Below are 20,046 nucleotides of genomic sequence, written 5' to 3'. Positions count from 1 at the left end.
ATATCCCATACGTCACTAGCTCATGGACTCTTGCCAATATAAAAGAAATGAATTTATCAGGTAAGTTCTTACATAAATTATGTTTTTTTGTGTTTCATATACCTTTAACTTTGCCCCAAAGTTCAGAAGACATTTATTCAAAAGACTGGAATGGGTAATGCTTAGTGGTTGAGACTTGAATATGTGTCATGATGTTTTGTAATATAAAGCTTTCTTTCATTGCAAAATATATGCAAAAGCTGCTTTCCGCATTTCCATAAATATACAGCTTTAAAGGGACAGTCTAGTCAAAATTAAACTATATGATTCAGATAGGGCATGCAATTTTAAACTACTTTCCAATTTACTTCTATCCTCAAATTTGATTTGTTCTTTTGGTATTCTTTGTTGAAAACTAAACCTAGATATGTTCATATGTTAATTTCTAAGCCCTTGATGGCCACCTCCCATCTCAGTGCATTTTGACAGTTTTTCACAGCTAGACATCGCTAGTTCATGTGTTTCATATAAATAACAATGTGCTCACTCCCATGGAGTTATTTATGAGTCAGCACTGATTGGCTAAAATGCAAGTCTGTCAAAAGAACTGAGATAAGGGGGCAGTCTGCAGAGGCATAGATATAAGGCAATCACAGAGGTAAACAGTGAATTAATATAACAGTGTTGGTTATGCAAAACTGGGGAATGGGAAATTAAGGGATTATCTATCTTTTTAAACAAACATTTTCAAGTAGACTGTCCCTTTAATGAATACATTTAGTTTACTCAACCTTTTTATGTTTTGCTTTTAAGATTTTAACTTCATAATCTGGGAACTCGGCAAGAAGTTCTGTATCAAATGTGATACAGAATTGTGAGAGAAAGTCAAAATCTGTAGGAAATCTAAATTTATTGGCCCATATTATCTCTGTGCCAGGTTGGCATAAATATTTTAAAGTTTCCAGTAAATCAATAAGATCTGTATGGTGGTAGACTACATCAGCTGCAATAACATAATCATATGGACAAGAAAAATGTTCAAGATCGTGTCCCCACAGCAATGCTTTTACTTCCGGCTGATACTTTCTCCTCCCTTGCGTATTTCTTGATAAATTAACTCTGAGGTTTCCAGTAATTTCATCTAAGTCGGTTGCAGTAACTTGCGCTCCTAAAAGAGGAAATCATCAGCCCACAGAAGTGTGTAAATAATATACATAGACAGTTTTTCATTATCATTGCATAATTATGTATATTGTAAGCAAGGAAAAGCCATTCAGTTGTGCCCATGAGCTGTAATAAACTGATGCACACGCTTAATCACAGACCTAGAATGCATGCGACAATGGATACCAGGCCGGTTCCAGAACCAAGTTCAAGTATTTTCTTGTCTTTCAAATTAAATTCTTCTTGGCTTTTTTCCAGATACTCACACAGCGCTCTAGCCTGCAAGAAAAGGGAATGGTTAGTATTTAAAACTCAATAAACCATATACAATTAAAAAACTGATTTCCATTTTCTTTATAGTTCTGTCCCATTATCCTTATTTAGCTGTAAAAGTCATAGAACATTTATAGGTTCATTGAATTAAATGTCAAAATTATACATTTTTAACCTATAACTTAAATTGTGGTATTTGGTAAAAGTTTTTGACATTGAAGTTCTATCTACAATATTAATAAAAATGTTATCCAAACTAAAAAAAACCAACATATTTGATCTAAGCAAATATTATGATATATTGACAGTACTGATTAATGTAGCTAAATTAATTAGTCATACATTAAAACTTAAAAGTCTATAATGGAACTTGAACTAAAGTCCACAGAAAGTGGCCGTATGTGTCCTATGTACTGCACCAAGAGAGATTCCTCCATTTTGATTTGTATTCAGATTCAAATTTATTCTTTTAATCTTTTTATGGGCCAAGGGAAACTTGTTCACAAATGGGCTCTAAATGCAATTTATTTAAGTTGTATTATTTATTTTATGTGTATATTGTAATAGCATAACTATAATGGTTACAATAGAATCCAATCCCCTTCTAAGGTAAAGGACTGGAACATGCTACTCCCGCTCACAAAGTTTAAAAGTCCCACTCTTGCTCATTTATTGGTGGGCAGTGGATTCTCTCCTGTAGACATCTAGAGTTTATACATGATGGCCTAAAGTAGCTGAAAGCCTTTTGCATTCTGCCTGTGCCTATTGCACTGTTGCACATGTTATGATATATTGGTTTTAGTCCATAATTTAAATGCTTTCAATATGGAAAGCATGTCTAAATTTCCATCATGCATACAGAAAGAGGAGCACTCTACCAGGAATGAACAACAGATCAGTAGCTTGTTCTATGGCAAGTTAACACCTAGGAATATCCTCTTTAGCCCAATTGTCCTTTTTACAGAGGAGAACTTTCCTAAAGTATATCAGTCTGATCTCGCCTTGTAAGATCAGTCCAGTCCCGAAATACCAGAAAATCCTCCTCTTAACAAGAAATATGGCAACACCAGAAAATCGTTTAGGCCTTCTGTGGGATAACAAGTTATTGAGCTGTTGTTCGTTCCTAAGAGTGTGCTTATCTTTCTGTATGTATTTAGTCTTCCTAAAGAGAAAAGGGGAAACCAGACGTGGACTCATTGTCCAATAAGCTTAGAGGAATATGGCTGCACCTCACTGACGAGGCCCAAGGAAGGCAGAAACAATAATCTGTGGTTGCCATGTTCCTTGTTCAGAGAGGAATTGCCTGGTATTTTATGGCTGGACTGACCTTATTGGGTGGGATCAGAATAATATACTTTAAGAAAGTTCTTCTCTGTGAAAAGCATTATTCAGCTAAAAGAAGCTGCTTCCAGGTGGTAAATCACCATAGAACAAGCTAACAAGTTATTGAGCTGGTGTTCATTCCTGAGAGTGGGCTTCTGTTTCTGTATGTATAAATTTCCATCATATCAGATATGTCACCCCAAAGCAGCATGACTATATACTCATGTGCAGAATTCTTACCATAGACAACTGAACAGAAAAAAGAACAATAAATAGCAACTGTGTTAGATATCATGGTCTTGGTTCAATTGGAAGTGATTTGATGGTCTTGCTAGGTGCCACGTTTTGAGTTTTTCCAAAAGACTATGGGCTAGATTTCTTAAAGCTGAGGCGTACAGGGGTGCATATACGTGCCCCTGTATGCCTCAGCTCGCCTGTGGCGGGGCGAAATTACCCGCAGGTATTCACCATTGCACACGAGCGCAATTTTGCGCTTGCATGCAATCCTGCCCCCTGCCCGTGCACAACCAATCAAGCACGGGCAGGAGCTGTCAATCTCCTCGGTCTGACTAGACCGAGGAGATTGAATTTCCCACCTTAGAGGTGACGAAGAGGTTAGGGAAGCGGCGGTCTGGTGACCGCTGCTTGATAAATTACGGTGAGCAAGTTTTTGAGAGAACTTGCAGCCGTAGGGCTTTCATAAATCTAGCCCTATGTGATCATAGACAGGAAATGGAGTGCGCTATCTTCACCTACAATGGGGCAAAAAAGTATTTAGTCAGCCACCAATTGTGCAAGTTCTCCCACTTAAGAAGATGAGAGAGGCCTGTAATATTCATCATAGGTATACCTCAACTATGAGAGACAAAATGTGTAAACAAATCCAGACAATCATATTGTCTGATTTGGAAAGAATTTATTTACATATTATGGTGGAAAATAAGTATTTGGTCACCTACAAACAAGCAAGATTTCTGGCTCTCACAGACCTGTATCTTTTTCTTTAAGAGGCTCCTCCACTCATTACCTGTATTAATGGCACCTGTTTGAACTTGTTATCAGTATAAAAGATACCTGTCCACAACCTCAAACAGTCACACTCCAAACTCCACTGTGGTGAAGACCAAAAAGCTGTCGAAGGACACCAGAAACAAAATTGTAGACCTGCACCAGGCTGGGAAGACTGAATCTGCAATAGGCAAGCAGCTTGGTGTGAAGAAATCAACTGTGGGAGCAATAATTAGAAAATGGAAAACATACAAGACCACTGATAATCTCCCTCGATCTGAGGATCCATGCAAGATCTCACCCCGTGGGGTCAAAATGATCACAAGAGCGGTGAGCAAACATCCCAGAACCACACGGGGGGACCTGGTGAATGACCTGCAGAGAGCTGGGACCAACGTAACAAAGGCTACCATCAGTAACACACTACGCCGCCAGGGACTCAGATCCTGCAGTGCCAGACGTGTCCCCCTGTTTAAGCCAGTACATGTCCAGGCCCATCTGAAGTATGCTAGAGAGCATTTGGATGATCCAGAAGCGGATTGGGAGAATGTCATATGGTCAGATGAAACCAAAGTAGAACTGTTTGGTAGAAACACATTTCATTGTGTTTGGAGGAGAGAGAATGCTGAGTGCAACCAAAGAACACCATACCTACTGTGAAGCATGGGGGTGGCAGCATCATGCTTTGGGGCTGTTTCTCTGCAAAGGGAACAGGACAACTGATCCGTGTACATGAAAGAATGAATGGGGCCATGTATCGTGAGACTTTGAGTGCAAACCTCCTTCCATCAGCAAGGGCATTGAAAATGAAACGTGGCTGGGTCTTTCAGTATGACAATGATCCCAAACACACCACCCAGGCAACGAAGGAGTGGCTTCGTAAGAAGCATTTCAAGGTCCTGGAGTGGCCTAGCCAATCTCCAGATCTCAACCCCATAGAAAACCTTTGGAGGGAATTGAAAGTCTGTGTTGCCCAGTGATAGCCCCAAAACATCACTGCTCTAGAGGAGATCTGCATGCAGGAATGGGCCAACATACCAGCAACAGTGTGTGACAACCTTGTGAAGACTTACAGAATACGTTTGACCTCTGTCATTGCCAACAAAGGATATATAACAAAGTATTGAGAGGAACTTTTGATATTGACCAAATACTTATTTTCTACCATAATTTGCAAATAAATTCTTTCCAAATCAGACAATGTGATTGTCTGGATTTGTTTTCACATTTTGTCTCTCATAGTTGAGGTATATTTATGATGAAAATTACAGGCCTCTCTCATCTTCTTAAGTGGGAGAACTTGCACAATTGGTGGCTGACTAAATACTTTTTTGCCCCACTGTACATCTTCAAAGACACATTCCCTCTAAAAGAATTATTAACAATACAATCTTTCTTTCTCCTGGGTGAATAGGCACTATGGTGTATGATATCAGCTAAAATATGTTGTTTTTTTTGTACGTGCAATGTGTATCTATTAAAGTACAAGAATCTCTTATGTTCCCTTTTATTTGCAGATGAAATTCCACAACAGGATAGGCAACATCCCATTACAAGCATGTTGAAATGTAGTAAATGATTCCAGCTAAGGGGATTTGGGGAGCCATCTATTATTTATGTATCATAAATATTGCAATCTTGTGATTACATTTGCACTTCTGGTGGTAATGATTATGCTCCACTTGTAATCTAGGCCTATTTGTTTAAACCGCTGCAGAGTGGTTAAACAAATAAAGTCATCCCTGGAGCAGCAATGCACTTCAGCTCCGGAGCTGGACATATAAAAACGTGAAGTAGCTCCTAACAGAAATTGGCAACAAAATCAGTGCACAAAAATTTCAATAAATACATATAAAAGCAGTAGATAAGTAGCAAATATTGAATTTATAATAGACCTTAAAACATCAACTACAAAAATTTACCTAAATACTGGCACCGGTTTCAAATATTACAACAAATAAATATCAATTCCAATAAAAGAAAGATATCTCTAAAAGACGAGGAAAAGCCTGGTCTAGTATTAACAGTGACAATTGGATCATATATGGTCACATACCAAACCAAATAAAAGTGCTATCCTTTTATTATAAGTGGAATAGAGTACTTTGTGGGAGATTAGGTGCGTACTGTATCACAGAGGGACTAGCTATAAACATTGAACACTTCCAGCATAAACATCAAGCAGTTCCTTGTAGGGGTTCAATATGTGCTGCTATCCTGGTAATATGGTATGAACATCAAGCAGCATAAATATCAAACAATACCTTGTAGGAGTTTAGTCCGTCCTCCCATCCTGGTTACACGGTAGCTGTATATACCATTATGTTCTGTTGTAGTGAAACAGTGATTGCCATCCACCCATAAAAAACGTTTCAGTAAGCTCAATGAATAGCAATCTATTTAAAGTTATTTTAACAGTGCGCACTCTAGAGGTTTAGCTTATTTTGCAGTCTGGGGTTATCAAGATGTCTGTATTACCCCTGAGTTGGACATGCCTTGTGATGGTGGCTAAGCACATGCCTTTCATTAACTCACTGGCTGTGTTCCCATTGAACCAATACAGCCTTTCTGCTCACTCCTGTGGAGTTATGTATGAGTCAGCACTGATTGGCTAAAATGTAAGTCTGTCAAAAGAACTGAAATAAGGGGGCAGTCTGCAGAAGCTTTAATGCAAGGTAATCACAGAGGTAAAATTAATATAACAGTGTTGGTTATCTAAAACTGGTAATAAAGGGATTATCTATATTTTTAAACAATACAAATTCTGGAGTAGACTGTCCCTTTAATTCCCTTTAAATCATTCTGACACACTGATGCACAATACCTTTACATGAATGAGGAGCAATGATTATTATACAAAGGGCTGTTTGTGTGCCCACTAGGACAGAACATAAACAATCAGTCCTACAGATAAAGAACCTGTTATATGTTTTAAATTATGAAACACGCATGTACTTATTTACTTATTTGAGGCAAGCGGTAGTTGGATGGGGAGGTTGCATCAAGAGAAGGTTTTTTGAGGATAGGTGTGACTAATGCATGCTTAAGAGATGTGGCAACTATACCAGTGCTGAGTACTCCTATTATAAAATTTTCTTTATTCTCTTGGTATTTTTATTTGAAATGCAAGAATGTAAGTTTAGATGCCGGCCCATTTTTGGTGAACAACCTGGGTTGTCCTTGCTGATTGGTGGATAAATCCATCCACCAATAAAAAAGTGCTGTCCAGAGTACTGAAACCAAAAAAAAGCTTAGATGCCTTCTTTTTCAAATAAAGATAGCAAGAGAACGAAGAAAAATTGATAATAGGAGAAAATTAGAAAGTTGCTTAAAATTGCATGCTCTTTCTTAATTACAAAAGAAAAAAATTTGGGTACAGTGTCCCTTTAAGGTTACCAGAGTTTTGTTTTTGAAGTCTATTGAAGGGCACACATGGGTGTGCAGGGCAAGGAAGTTGTGGGGGACCAGGATTGGGGGAGATGTCGCCAGCAGCTAGTATGAGCAAGAGGCAGAGTGACATGAGATGAGATGCGGATTTGCAGTAGTGAGACTGTTTTTGTGATGAGTTGCAAGGGGGAGAGAGAGTCGTTAGGAATGTGTGAAGTTCATGAATACAAAAGTAAGGTGAGGTTAAGAGAGATGGGCTAATGAGCAGTGCAGGTGGTGAGGGGTAAGGAGTAATTGAGTAAAGTAGTTTGTTAAACAGACAAAAGGTGGCAAAAAGGAATATGAAGATATTTAGCATTTTTACAGAATAGTCAAACAGTGTATAAAACTCAGTATTAAAACAGCACTTGCCTTGTCCACTCCTTGTTGAATTCTTGTATAATTCGTTGTGCCTCACTTATAAATGTTCACTTAAGACATGTGAACAGATGATCTTACAATATTGCTATCTAACCTACATTGCTAACCCCTGCATTGCTTTCCCCATAGCAGTGTTTAATTTATAGGCCACTGCATTCTGCTGAATGCAATAAATTAGGTAATGACCTGATCAAAGACAGTCAAAGGCCAATTGGGAAAATTTGATTCAGAGTGAGATAAGTTAAAAAAAACAGACAATAGAATTTGAGGGAGGCTGTGGTTAAACCATTAGTGAAATTATACATTTAGGAATTAAAACAAGTATTTGCAAGGTTTGAACATCACATATATAAAGACAAGATATCAGCAGGGTAAATACATAATTAATTATACAGACAAGTGCAAAAAGAGAGGCTTGAAATACTGATGACACAGAAACAGGGAAAAAAGGCAGGATTTGAATGCAGGGACCCAATTCACATACCAAAAGAGTGGCTTGAAATGGAGATGGCACAAAAACAGGGGGAAAGGCAGGATTTGAATGCAGGGACCAAATTCACATACCAAAAGAGAGGCTTGAAATACAGATTACACAAAAACAGGAAAAAAAAGGCAGGATTTGAATGCAGGGACCCAATTCACATACCAAAAGAGAGGCTTGAAATACAGATGACACAAAAACAGGGAAAAGCGCAGGATTTGAATGCAGGGACCCAATTCACATACCAAAAGAGAGGCTTGAAATACAGATGACACAAAAACAGGGAAAATGCATGATTTTAATGCAGGGACCCAATTCACATACCAAAAGAGAAGCTTGAAATACAGATGACACAAAAACAGCGACAAAGGCAGGATTTGAATGCAGGGACCCAATTCACATACCAAAAGAGAGGCTTGAAATATCACATCTACTATATATAGAAATATGTATTTATGAATAAATAGAACATATTCTGCTATGTGAAGAACATTGGAATGTGAAACATTAATATTTTCAGTTTGGGTTAGTGCATTTGAGAATATGTGATCAGGTTTGGGTTAGAGTAAATATATATTTTTTTTGCTCCATTGACTTCTATGGGGAAATGTGTTTACGCGTACGCATTATCCTAAGTTCGGCTTATTCATGGGAAAATATTTTACTTTCAACTAGTAATATGAGCACTACTCGACGCACGCAAAAAGCTTAGGAGATGAGTTAAATACCGCTGCACTTGTAATCTGGTCCAATATGGGTTGTTTCCTTATTGCTATTTCTTTCTTTTTCATTGTTCCCACAAAACCAGCAGATTCATGGTACCAGAAATTCCTAATTAGTACGAGACTCGAGTAGAATGTATGGTTTGTTACACTTATTCACAAGTTATTTTATTCAAAAATATATATTTCTAAAAATATAATCATTCAAGAATTAACAGTGTATTGAAGAATATTACGGTTTTACTGAAACAACAAATAATCATTTACTTTTACATTATAAAGTCATAATATAATGTAGCTCTGCTGTGTGATTGCTGATTCTATTTTTTAATAATTCTGGCATCACTCCAAAGTTAATTAAATTAGTATTTGTAATTAGGTTAATTTTACACATGCCCTAAAAAAGACATTTATTAAAGTATCATCAAGTTTTAACTGAACATAGCTGCTATGAGAGAATTTTACCTGTCACATCTGCTAAACCACGAGTTTCAATATCATTTGTATGCCGATGACACCCAAATCTACCTTTCTGCACCAGACCTATCTCCTTCCTTGCTAACCGTGTCACTAACTGTCTTATATCTCATCCTGGATGTCCTCTCACAACCTTACCTTAAGCTAAATCCCTCCAAAATTGAGCTCCTTATATTCTCCCCCTCTTCCAAACCTCCACCCCCCATTTTTCTATAACTGTTGATAACTCCATAATTACCCCTACCCCGCATGCCCGATGTCTTGGGGTCACACTTGACTCAGATCTTTCTTTCACTCCTCACATTCAGCCTTGGCCAAATCCTGCCGCTTCCACCTTAAAGATATCTCTAAAATTAAACATTTCCTTACACAAGACACAACTAAAATTTTAATCCATTCTCTCATCCTTTCCCACCTTGACTACTGCAACTCAATTCTCTCTGGTCTCCATACAGTTCATAATGAACGCCTCTCCAGGCTCATCTTCCTTACATGTAGATCTTCATCTGCTGCACCTCTCAGCTAATCCCTTCACTGGCTTCTTCTTGCCTCCAGGATTAAACACAAAATTCTCACTCTGACCTGCAAGGCCCTCAACTGCACTGCTCCCCCAATATCTCAGACCTTGTCTCCAGATACTCTTCCTTCTGTCCCCTTTGCTCTGCTCACAACCTCCTGCTCTCCTCCTCTCTTGTTACCTCCTCTCTGCTCCACAAGATTCTCCCCCAGTTTTGAAAGCTTCAAATGCTCCCTAAAGACTCTGCCGTTCAGGGATGCATACCACCTACACTTACATAACCCCAGTTGCTTTCCTCCATTGTTATCCCCTTGAACCACCTTAGCATGTAAGCCTATGAGCCCAGCTGTTTGTAGATCACCTTCTTAAGAGCTGACTACAACAGTGCAACTCTCGACAGGGCCCTCTACCCATTTGATCCCTATAAATGTTATCTTGTATACCACGCCTATGTTTATAGTGCTGCAGAATCTGTTGGCCCTCTACAAATAACTGATAATAATTGAAATTATTTTGAGAGTGTTTGATTAAAATACCAAAACTGTGGCTGTCTCAATGAACCCATACATTCCATTTTCTTTCTATGCTGTTTTGATTTCATTGGACACACAGATAGTCATCAGGATACAGGGAGTAAAAACGTCAGTTCTTAAAGGGACAGGAAATCCACAAACTTCCATAGTTTATATAGCGCATGGAAGAATGTTCAATTTATTTCTAGTATCACATTTTCTTTAGTTGCCTCAAGCAAAATAACTTTTCAAAGAAACATAGTTGTCAAAAATAAGCTTATTTCAAACATGCATCTGATAGAAATTAAAAAGCAATAGATTTAAAAACTCCTTTTATGTGCCCACATTTCAGACAAAAATACATTACATGTTCCTACTCCTTATTAACTTACACCCATAATTTACTAATAGACTCAGTTTCCTCAGCTTTTCCATGTAACAACAGCAAGTACTCCTCTCCATCATTTAGTTACTTTTTTATCTATATGAAGATTGGGATACATATTCTACCTTATCTATAAAACAGAAAAAATCTTCAACTACAAACGTATATATGTCTATATCAATCAATCAATCTATCTATCTATCTATCTATCTATCTATCATCTATCTATCATCTATCTATCTATCTATCTATCAATATATAAATATATATATACTGTATATATATATATATATATATATATATATATATATATTGTACATGCACAACATGCACTCACTCCTCTCTGTTAGTTGAGTTGCCCAGGTGACTCTTCAATTTTATCTCACATAAATCAAAGTATACAGGAGGTCACTCACAGGTCTTTCCAACAATAAAAGTTTTTTTTATTTGTATGAATCAAATCATTTACAAGTCAATGTTTTGGCTGATACAGAAAGCCTTTTTCAATACAATCTATAATTTAACATACAGTATATTAATCAAAAGTGCTACAAACTCTATGCATGTTAGATTTACATATAACAATTTTCAAACAAAATTCTTCAAACCCCACCGTAATCAAACAAGAGAAACCCATTAAAATACAGTGTAAACTATACTGTTTTAATCTTTAATTGCAAAGTTAAAATATATATAGACATACAAATCAATATGTCACTTTATCCAGCAGAGCTTACTATATATATATATATCAGTAATGTTATTTACAAATGTTTTGAACATGCTGATGGAATTGAGTAGATCTCAACAAAACCCAAAATGATACATTAAGAATTGGCCACTATTGCTACGATTCAGAGCAAGTTGCTTATACTGAGAGGGTGAACTGAACAAAGATTATATCTCACAAAGCGACTATGTTTCAATAATAACAACTTATCATTGCTTAAAAATCTTAATTTGCACTATGCACAACTAATCTTGACATTTTATACAGTGCTAGGGACCGCCTATACTAAGTTCAAATTAGGTGCGCTTAATGCATCTAACTACACATGGTTCACTGATAGGTTTGTTGAGACTCGATTTGTATGTATAACAACTTTTGTTGCAGCTTGCATGTTAGTGCTGACACAATTGGTTAACCATTTCCTCTGGTTTTCTTTCTATCACTAGCGTTATTGGGCTCCATGTACGAAGCAGCGAAAGCTGCTCCGGAACCTTTGCGAGGCAGGTTCGCATATGTGAGCCTGCTTCCCGTAATGTAAGAAGCAGCGGTCATTAGACCGCTGCTTCCTACACCCTACGCCACCTCTTAGGTGGCAAGGCAAAATCACTGAGAGCACGCTCGCTCTCTGTGATTGACAGCCCCTTCAGTCGCGCGATTGAAAGGGCAGGGATTACACACTCCGATGAGTGTGTAATCATAAATATGGGCAAGCGGATCAACAGATCCGCTGCCCGTGTGTAGCGAAGGCGGACGGACAGCTTCGCGAGTTGAGAAGCTGTCCGCCCGCCATTTAGTACATGGAGCCCATTATGTCAAAGTGAAGACGATTTAGGCTTAGAATACATACGGAACAAATATTCAGTTAAGGTATCGCATCTAGGCAATATAGGCTTAAATTGGCATGTTATTTGCAACATAGTCGCTTTGTGAGATATAATGTGTGTTCACGCCCTCATTATAAGCAACCTGCTCTTAATCGTAGCAATAGTAGCCAATTCTTAATGTATCATTTTGGGTTTTGTTGAGATCTACTCAATTCCATCAGCATGTTTAAAACTTTTGTAAATATCATTACTGATATATATATATATATAGTAAGCTCTGCTGGATAAAGTGACATATTGATTTGTATGTCTATATATATTTTAAATTTGCAATTAAAGATTAAAACAGTATAGTTTACACTGTATTTTAATAGATTTCTCTTGTTTGATTACTGTGGGGATTGATGCAATTTTGTTTGAAAATTGTTATATGTAAATCTAACGTGTATAAAGTTTGTAGCACCTTTGATTAATATACTGTATGTTTAATTATAGATTGTCTTGAAAAAGGCTTTCTATATCAGCCGAAACGTCGACTTGTAAATTATTTGATTCATACAAATAAAGAAAACTTTTATTGTTGGAAAGACCCGTGAGTGCCCTCCTATATACTTAGATTTATATATATATATATATATATATATATATATATATATATAGTATATACACACACGTTACATTTTGATGAGTGTAATACCAAATAAAACAGAATTAAAGTAAAAAAACAACTGAAGGACGGCTGCTTGTTGATAGCAATCTATATATTATTCTAAAGCAGGGATGGGGAACCTTGGCCCTCCTGATGTTTCAGAACTACATTTCCCATGATGCTCAACTGGACTTCAGAGGGCCTAAGCATCATGGGTAATGTAGTTCTGAAACATCTGGAGTGCCAAGGTTCCTCATCCCTGCTCTAAAGGAATGTATTGGGCACAATTATAATATGAAAATATCAGGGAATTTTAACATAATGAAAACAAGACCAGAATTCTAAATATTTTATAGCACTACTATAAGTTTAATGTTTTTACATTTGTGTCTAGTTGGTTAGAAACATTACATAAGTACTCAATGATGATTGTGGAGAAGTAAAGTGATTTATGCTCTATAGTTGAATAAGCATGAAATCCAAGATTTGTTTTTCATGATTCAGATACAACACACAATTGTAAACAAATTTCCAATTTACTTCTGTTATGTAGTTTATTTAATTCTCGTGGTATCCTTTGTTGAAAAGAACACCTAGGTAGTCTTAGGAGCTGGGAGCTAGCTGTTGATTGGTGGCTGAACATATTTTCCTACCTTAAAGGGACAGTAAAGTCAAAATGAAACTTTAATTATTCACATAAAGGATACCATTTTAAAACAACTTTCTAATTTACTTCTATGGTCTAATTTTCTTTGAATCCTTTATTAAAAAAATCATACTTAGGTAGGCTCAGGAGCAGCTATTGAATACTAGGAGCTAGCAGCTGATTGGTGGCTGCACATATATGCCTCTTGTCATTGGCTCACTTGATGTGCTCAACTACCTTCCAGTAGTGCATCACTTCTTCAACAAAGTATACCAAGGGAATGAAGACAATCTGATAATAGAAGTAAATTGCAATGTTGCTTAAAATTGTGTGCTCTACCTATATCATAAAAGGGTTCTATGTCCCTTTAAAAAATGCTTTCAAATTTACTTCTGTTATGTCACTTGCACATTCCCTTTATTGAAACTTAGCTCCTTTTCTTTTAGAGCATAGGTCAGGAAGGTGCACGTGTTTGAGCTCTATATAGCAGCAGTGTTTGCAACCATCAGCATTTCGTGCTTAAGACATGTGCATGATGATCCCTCATGAAAATTAGTTTCAACAGAAGGCACTGAGACAAAGAAATCAATAAGATCATAGAAGTAAATTGGAATAATTCAAATGTAATTTTAGCTTCCATGTCTCTTTAAGAAAAGATATTTACATTCTAGGTTTATTTTTGTTTGTTTTTTAAGTTTTAGGTTTTCTTTTAATCTTTATCAGTTACCAAATCATGACATATATACTGTAGCTACCAATAACATTTCATATAGTTTAAAGAGCTAATACTACCAAAGTCGTATAAATGTAGACATGTGCGTTTCATTCCGAATCGAAATTTGGATGAATTCGCCAAATTACCCTAGCAATGAAACTAAACTAATCCGAATGCATTTGTAACAAATAAATCTGAATTAGTTTCGGATTTATTTGTTACATTCAAATGGCCATGGACTAATCACAATTCAGTATAAAAATTAAATTTAGTGAGATAGAACAGTGAAATATTTCCGTTTGGTAACTTGGAACCATCTGAATCAATATAACACATACCGAACTTCCGAATTTACAAATCGAATTCAAAACAAATACATCCAAATTAATTTGATTCCGAATGAATCAAAAACGAATAGATTCAAATATATCTGAATTCGAACCGATCCGAAATAAAATTAGAAAAAATCAGAATCGGTCCGTAACGAACCGAAACAAATTTTTCCACTGTGCACATATCTATATAAATGTAACCTAACAAAACTACAATTCATTTATCTAAAAGAAATGGTTTTATATGAACAAATTAAAATGTTTTCCATATGTCATTATGAGGATTTTTAGACAAAGCTACAGCCACAATATGTACAAAAAAAGTTTGGTTACTTACTGCTGGCCAGATTAGTCCTCCGTAGCCTTCAATGGATTCCGTAATGGTAATTTCGTAGCCTGCAAACCATACGTGCTCTTTGCTATAATTGGAGTAGATGCTGGGAGACCATTTTTTGTAGGTTTGGAGAGATTGTTTGAAATCACATGTGAGGTCTAGGAGTGAACAGAACATCCAAATGTTTAATGTTGATAAAATGCTCCTTGTTATATAAATGTGATGTGTGAGCTTGTGATTAGTAAATATTGTTAGACTGCTTATTTTAATATGTTGTTTTTTTAAAAAAAAAATTGAATAATTAGACTCTCAACATGTGACACAATACAAAGTGGCATATTTTTTGCTTTGTTTTCTATTAAAAAAAAGAAACAATTGCTTGACTTCTAAAATAAAAATATAAAAAAATAAAAATATTAAACTAAAAACATACACTGAGATGAGTAATTGAAATTCTAACTTTTAATATTTCATTAATTGCTTTACAATGCCTCTGCATGTGGTGCCTCTTCCCCCATTTAGTCTTAAGTGCATCAATCCTACATAAACAGGGTGACCAATTTACTAAACCTGCAGCAACCTACACAATGATTGCTTAGAGGTCAAGTTAAATTTACTTCCCTATTTGACAACAGCAGAACAAGCCGTTTCAGCAGGCTTTTCAAACAGTGTAGCTGGGAACTGTTTTTAATTTGCAAAGCTTTGTAAACTGTGCTAATAAATGTATTAAATTATTTTAAAACATAGCTTTTGAATTATAGTGTCCAGTTGCTTTTTTATATTACCTATAGGTAAATAAAAATATTTCTGGTCGGCAGCCTGGCAGAAGTCTCAAGTAAAGCTAAAGAACTCCTGCCAAGATGGCCAAATTGGATAAAAGTCATTTTATTTCTTGTCAAAAATGCAATTTCCCGGCAGCAATTTAGTACATATGCTAATGCTTTGGGACTGTCCCAAAATCAACAAATTTTGGCATAGGGTTGGCTTTTGGCTGAATAAGATTCTTATATACAAGATTACTCTGCAAAAAGCTCATATTTTTTTTCTTTATGAGGTTCCTGGTGGTGAAATTGATGTGAGATTATTCAGTTTAGCAATTATGTGTGCAAGACAAACTATTTTCTCATTATGGAAATAGAATAGAGATCCAAAAAATAAAATTACCAGCTGTTCTAGAAGGAATACATTTATCTAATCCTTCCCAAAACTCCCTTAAAAAGTTACTAAGAAAATGGAAAAAAATGTATGCAAAATCCCCCTCACATGGTGCATTTACAATTTGACAGCTAAACACTATGGTGTTAATATTTTTCATTGAAAATGATAATGGAAGTTTGAGTGAATATGTGCAGACTGAATATTGCTTGCTTTTTGCATATTGGTGTTGAAATTAGTTCAGTATTTTTTTTTTATTTTATTTCATTTTTACATTTATATAATTCATATAACATTCTAGGATCATAGTTATTTTCCGGTGTGTTCTGTATTATTTTTACTTGCACTGCAAAATAACAAATGTTATATATATATATATATATATATATATATATATATATATATATATATATATATACTAATTGTAGGTGAAATAAATAAATAACACATCATGCTTCTATTCAAACCTATAGAAAAGGTTTACAATGAAAGGACTCATTGCTATACTTTTAAATAAAGCAATTTATTTGTTCTATTATACACCTGTACACATCAATAATATATAATAATATTAATATAAAAATTGCTACTTTGTCTACTGTATCTGGTTTCTATAATTGATGGAAGCAATGTGCAGTGTGACACAATATAAATAGCAGCAATGTGTTTGTATGATTATCACAAAAATATTTGGTATTTTTACATCATTCTGAAAGAGGACATACCAACAGAGCAACTATCTTAAATCTACATACATCATCCTAAAGTTGTACTAAAGGTTATTCCCATTCTATTTCTATATGGCTTATCGCGTGTTGTAGTTTTTGTGTTAGTGAATGTAACACAGACGGACCCCCAAACACAGATATATACTTACTTATTTTAACTTATTGGAGAAGACTCATAAAAGCACAGCACAGACTATTAAAGGGATAGAAAGATAAAAAAAGAAATGTGCATGGGTGTATTTTAATGTGAAATGTAAGCATTTTTGCTATATACTTACATAAAAAGGTATTACTGCTTTTCTGCAGCATACGCACATATCCTGTGAGGGTCTGTGGACCAGTACTTAAACACTACACCTTCTCAGAGGGTTCGCAGTAGCTTATATGACACAAATGATGTCTTCAGAAGCAATGCACACCACTGCCAACTCTCTTATTAAGCAAAGTGTTTGAATACTGGTGCACGGGCCCTCACAGCATATGTGCATATGCCATGGGGAAACAGTAATAACTTTTACTTGAAGACTTTTGCTAATGGAAGTATATTGTAAAAATGCTTATATAACAACCTCAAATGCACCCATGAACATTTTCATTTTGACATTTCTATACCTTTAAATGAGCAGCTTTCTATGAATATCATGAATGCCTGGCTCCTGGCACGTCTGCCGGTATAGAAGCGACTATAAATAACAAGCTCAGTAACTGTAGATACCTTTCTGACTGTCCCGTAGCTGGAGGGTTTCTGGAAGCTCACAGCTCTGTGCATCCTGCTGCTGGTTTCCCTCTTCATTGCCCACAGTCTCATCATCTCTCTCCCTGCATCCTTCCTCCTCTGCAGTGGTGAGCTCAGGTTGCACACCGGACACACACTCCAAACACTCAGCATCCATAGCCAGACCCTAAACACAGGGTGTGAGAAGAATAGACTGATCACATAGAGCACCTCATCCTTTCATCTGCTTTCTGGGTGGGCTTTTCTGGTATTAGGGGAGTGTATACAGAAAGCCTGAGGTTATATGCTATTCCTACTGGAGGGAATAGAGAGGGGTGGGTGTAATAGAACGATCGCAATGCATTGTCTGATTAATATTCTGATACACATACAGCCCAACGTACAGAATGCAGCATTTGGCTGGTGCATAAACTGTATTTACCACGTCAGTAGCAGGTCTGAAATATTTAGAGTTTCCATTTAAAGGGAGTAGGATTAATAATTCAGAATGTTTATTATTCTAAAATTCAGTTATTAATGTGTCACACATTCTACTTAAAGGGCCACTAAACCCAAAAATTTTCTTTCATGATTCAGATAGAGAATACAAATTTAAACAACATTACAATTTACTTCTATTATTTATTTTGCTTCATTTTTTAGATATCCTTAGTTGAAGAAAAAGCAATGTACATGGTGAGCCAATCACACAAGGCTTCTATGTGCAGCAACCAATCAGCAGCTACTGAGCATATCTAGATATGCCTTTCAGCAAAGAATATCAAGAGAATAAAACAAATTAGATAATATAAGTAAATTAGAAATATGTTTAAAATTGCATTCTCTTTCTAAATCATGAAAGAAAAAATGTGGGTTTCATGGCCCTTTAAGTTGGTTTGTAAGGAAATTAAGATATGAAAAAATATATGAATCATGATATTAACTCTAAATCAGAAAAATAACTGCTAAATCATTTTATTAGTATGAATCTCTTTGAAACTGTTATGAACTATGGGGGACGAGTATATTAAACAAAATGTTTTTTTAGCTGAGGAACAAAAATGTTTTAATGAATGGTGAAGATATATTGGTTTTGTCAATAAGTGCTTCATAACTTTTTGAAAATAAAAATGTAAATATCAGTATTGAATACATCGTTAGGGAAACGGGTAAAACCTTTCTTTTTTCAACTTACTAAAGCATTTTTATAATAACCAAACTTAAAGGGACACTGAACCCAAATTCTTTCTTTCGTGATTCAGATAGAGCATGCAATTTTGAACAACTTTCTAATTTGCTCCTATTATCAATTTTTCTTCGTTCTCTTTCTTTCTTTATTTGAAAAAGAAGGCATCTAAGCTATTTTTTTGGTTCAGACCATGGAAAGCACTTGTTTATTGGTAGGTGAATTTACCCACCAATCAGCAAGAACAACACAGTGATTTCACCAAATATGGGCCGGCATCTAAACTTACATTCTTGCATTTCAAATAAAGATACCAAGATAATAAAAAGAATTTGATAATAGGAGTAAATTAGAAAGTTGCTTAAAATTGCACGCTCTATCTGAATCACAATAGATAAAATTTGGGTTCAGTGTCCCTTTAAATGAAACCCTGACAGTTACAAAGCCTTAAAGCAACCTTAAGCTCAATTATTTTTTGTATAATATATATGAAACAGCAGCAATTTTATATATATATATATATATATATATATATATATATATATATATATATAATGTGTGTGTTTGTTTTTATATTCTTAAAGAGAAGCATTGTGATGGAAGAGTTCACATGGAGTTTAGAGTTTATTGAGATTTAGGTTCAGTAAGTTTGTGCTTGTATGAAAAAAACTTTGATGATTCAGAATCCATGCCTGACAGGATCCAAATGTCTTATAGTAAACACTTAGATCTAGTAGAATATGGATTCAGTAGGACCAAAGTTCGTTGTGAGAAATTAGTTATAAATGTTTTAGGAGAAACAAATCTTGCTTGACCTTGACATATGTGAATAGATTTAGGTGTTTTTATGCTAAAATGCCTTGTATAGTTTAGGATCTGTTTGTTTTTTGAGAAATTGCTTAAAGGGACAGTCTAGTCAAAATTAAACTTTCATGATTCAGATAGGGCATGCAATTTTAAACAACTTTCCAATTTACTTCTATTATCTAATTTGCTAAATTCTTTAGATATCCTTTGTTGAAGAAATATCAATGCACATGTGTTAACCAATCACACAAGGCCTCTATGTGCAGCAACCAATCAGCAGCTACTGAGCATATCTAGATATGCTTTTCAGCAAGTGATATCAAGAAAATGAAGCAAATTAGATAATAGAAGTAAATTAGAAAGTTGTTTAAAATGACATGCTCTTTCTAAATCACGAAAGAAAAAAATTGGGTTTCATGTCCCTTTATAAATACAGGATTCTAATGTATTTGTGTAAGACCTGAATCTTGACTGGATCAATTTTTTTTGTGTGGAAAAAAGACACGAATCTGGTTAAAATCATGGGCGTCTGAGGGGGGGGGGGCAAGAGGGGGCACTTGCCCCCACCTCTGGAATT

General features: G+C 35.6%; 1 protein-coding gene across 1 annotated transcript; it reads right to left on the bottom strand.

Annotated features, from left to right (window-relative positions):
- Nucleotides 1-761: 761 nt before the first annotated feature.
- Nucleotides 762-19,324, bottom strand: METTL21C (methyltransferase 21C, AARS1 lysine). Its single transcript, XM_053705475.1, has 5 exons — nt 19,288-19,324; nt 17,477-17,662; nt 14,882-15,036; nt 1,305-1,422; nt 762-1,147 (listed from the first exon to the last, which is right to left on the bottom strand). The coding sequence occupies exons 2-5, from the start codon at nt 17,652-17,654 to the stop codon at nt 762-764; spliced, it is 837 nt and encodes a 278-aa protein (XP_053561450.1). The 5' UTR covers nt 17,655-17,662; nt 19,288-19,324.
- Between the last annotated feature and the right edge of the window lie 722 nt (nt 19,325-20,046).

The sequence above is a fragment of the Bombina bombina genome, chromosome 3 (assembly GCF_027579735.1).
Source record: "Bombina bombina isolate aBomBom1 chromosome 3, aBomBom1.pri, whole genome shotgun sequence".
NCBI lineage: Eukaryota > Metazoa > Chordata > Amphibia > Anura > Bombinatoridae > Bombina > Bombina bombina.
This window is presented reverse-complemented; position numbering and strand designations above follow the sequence as displayed.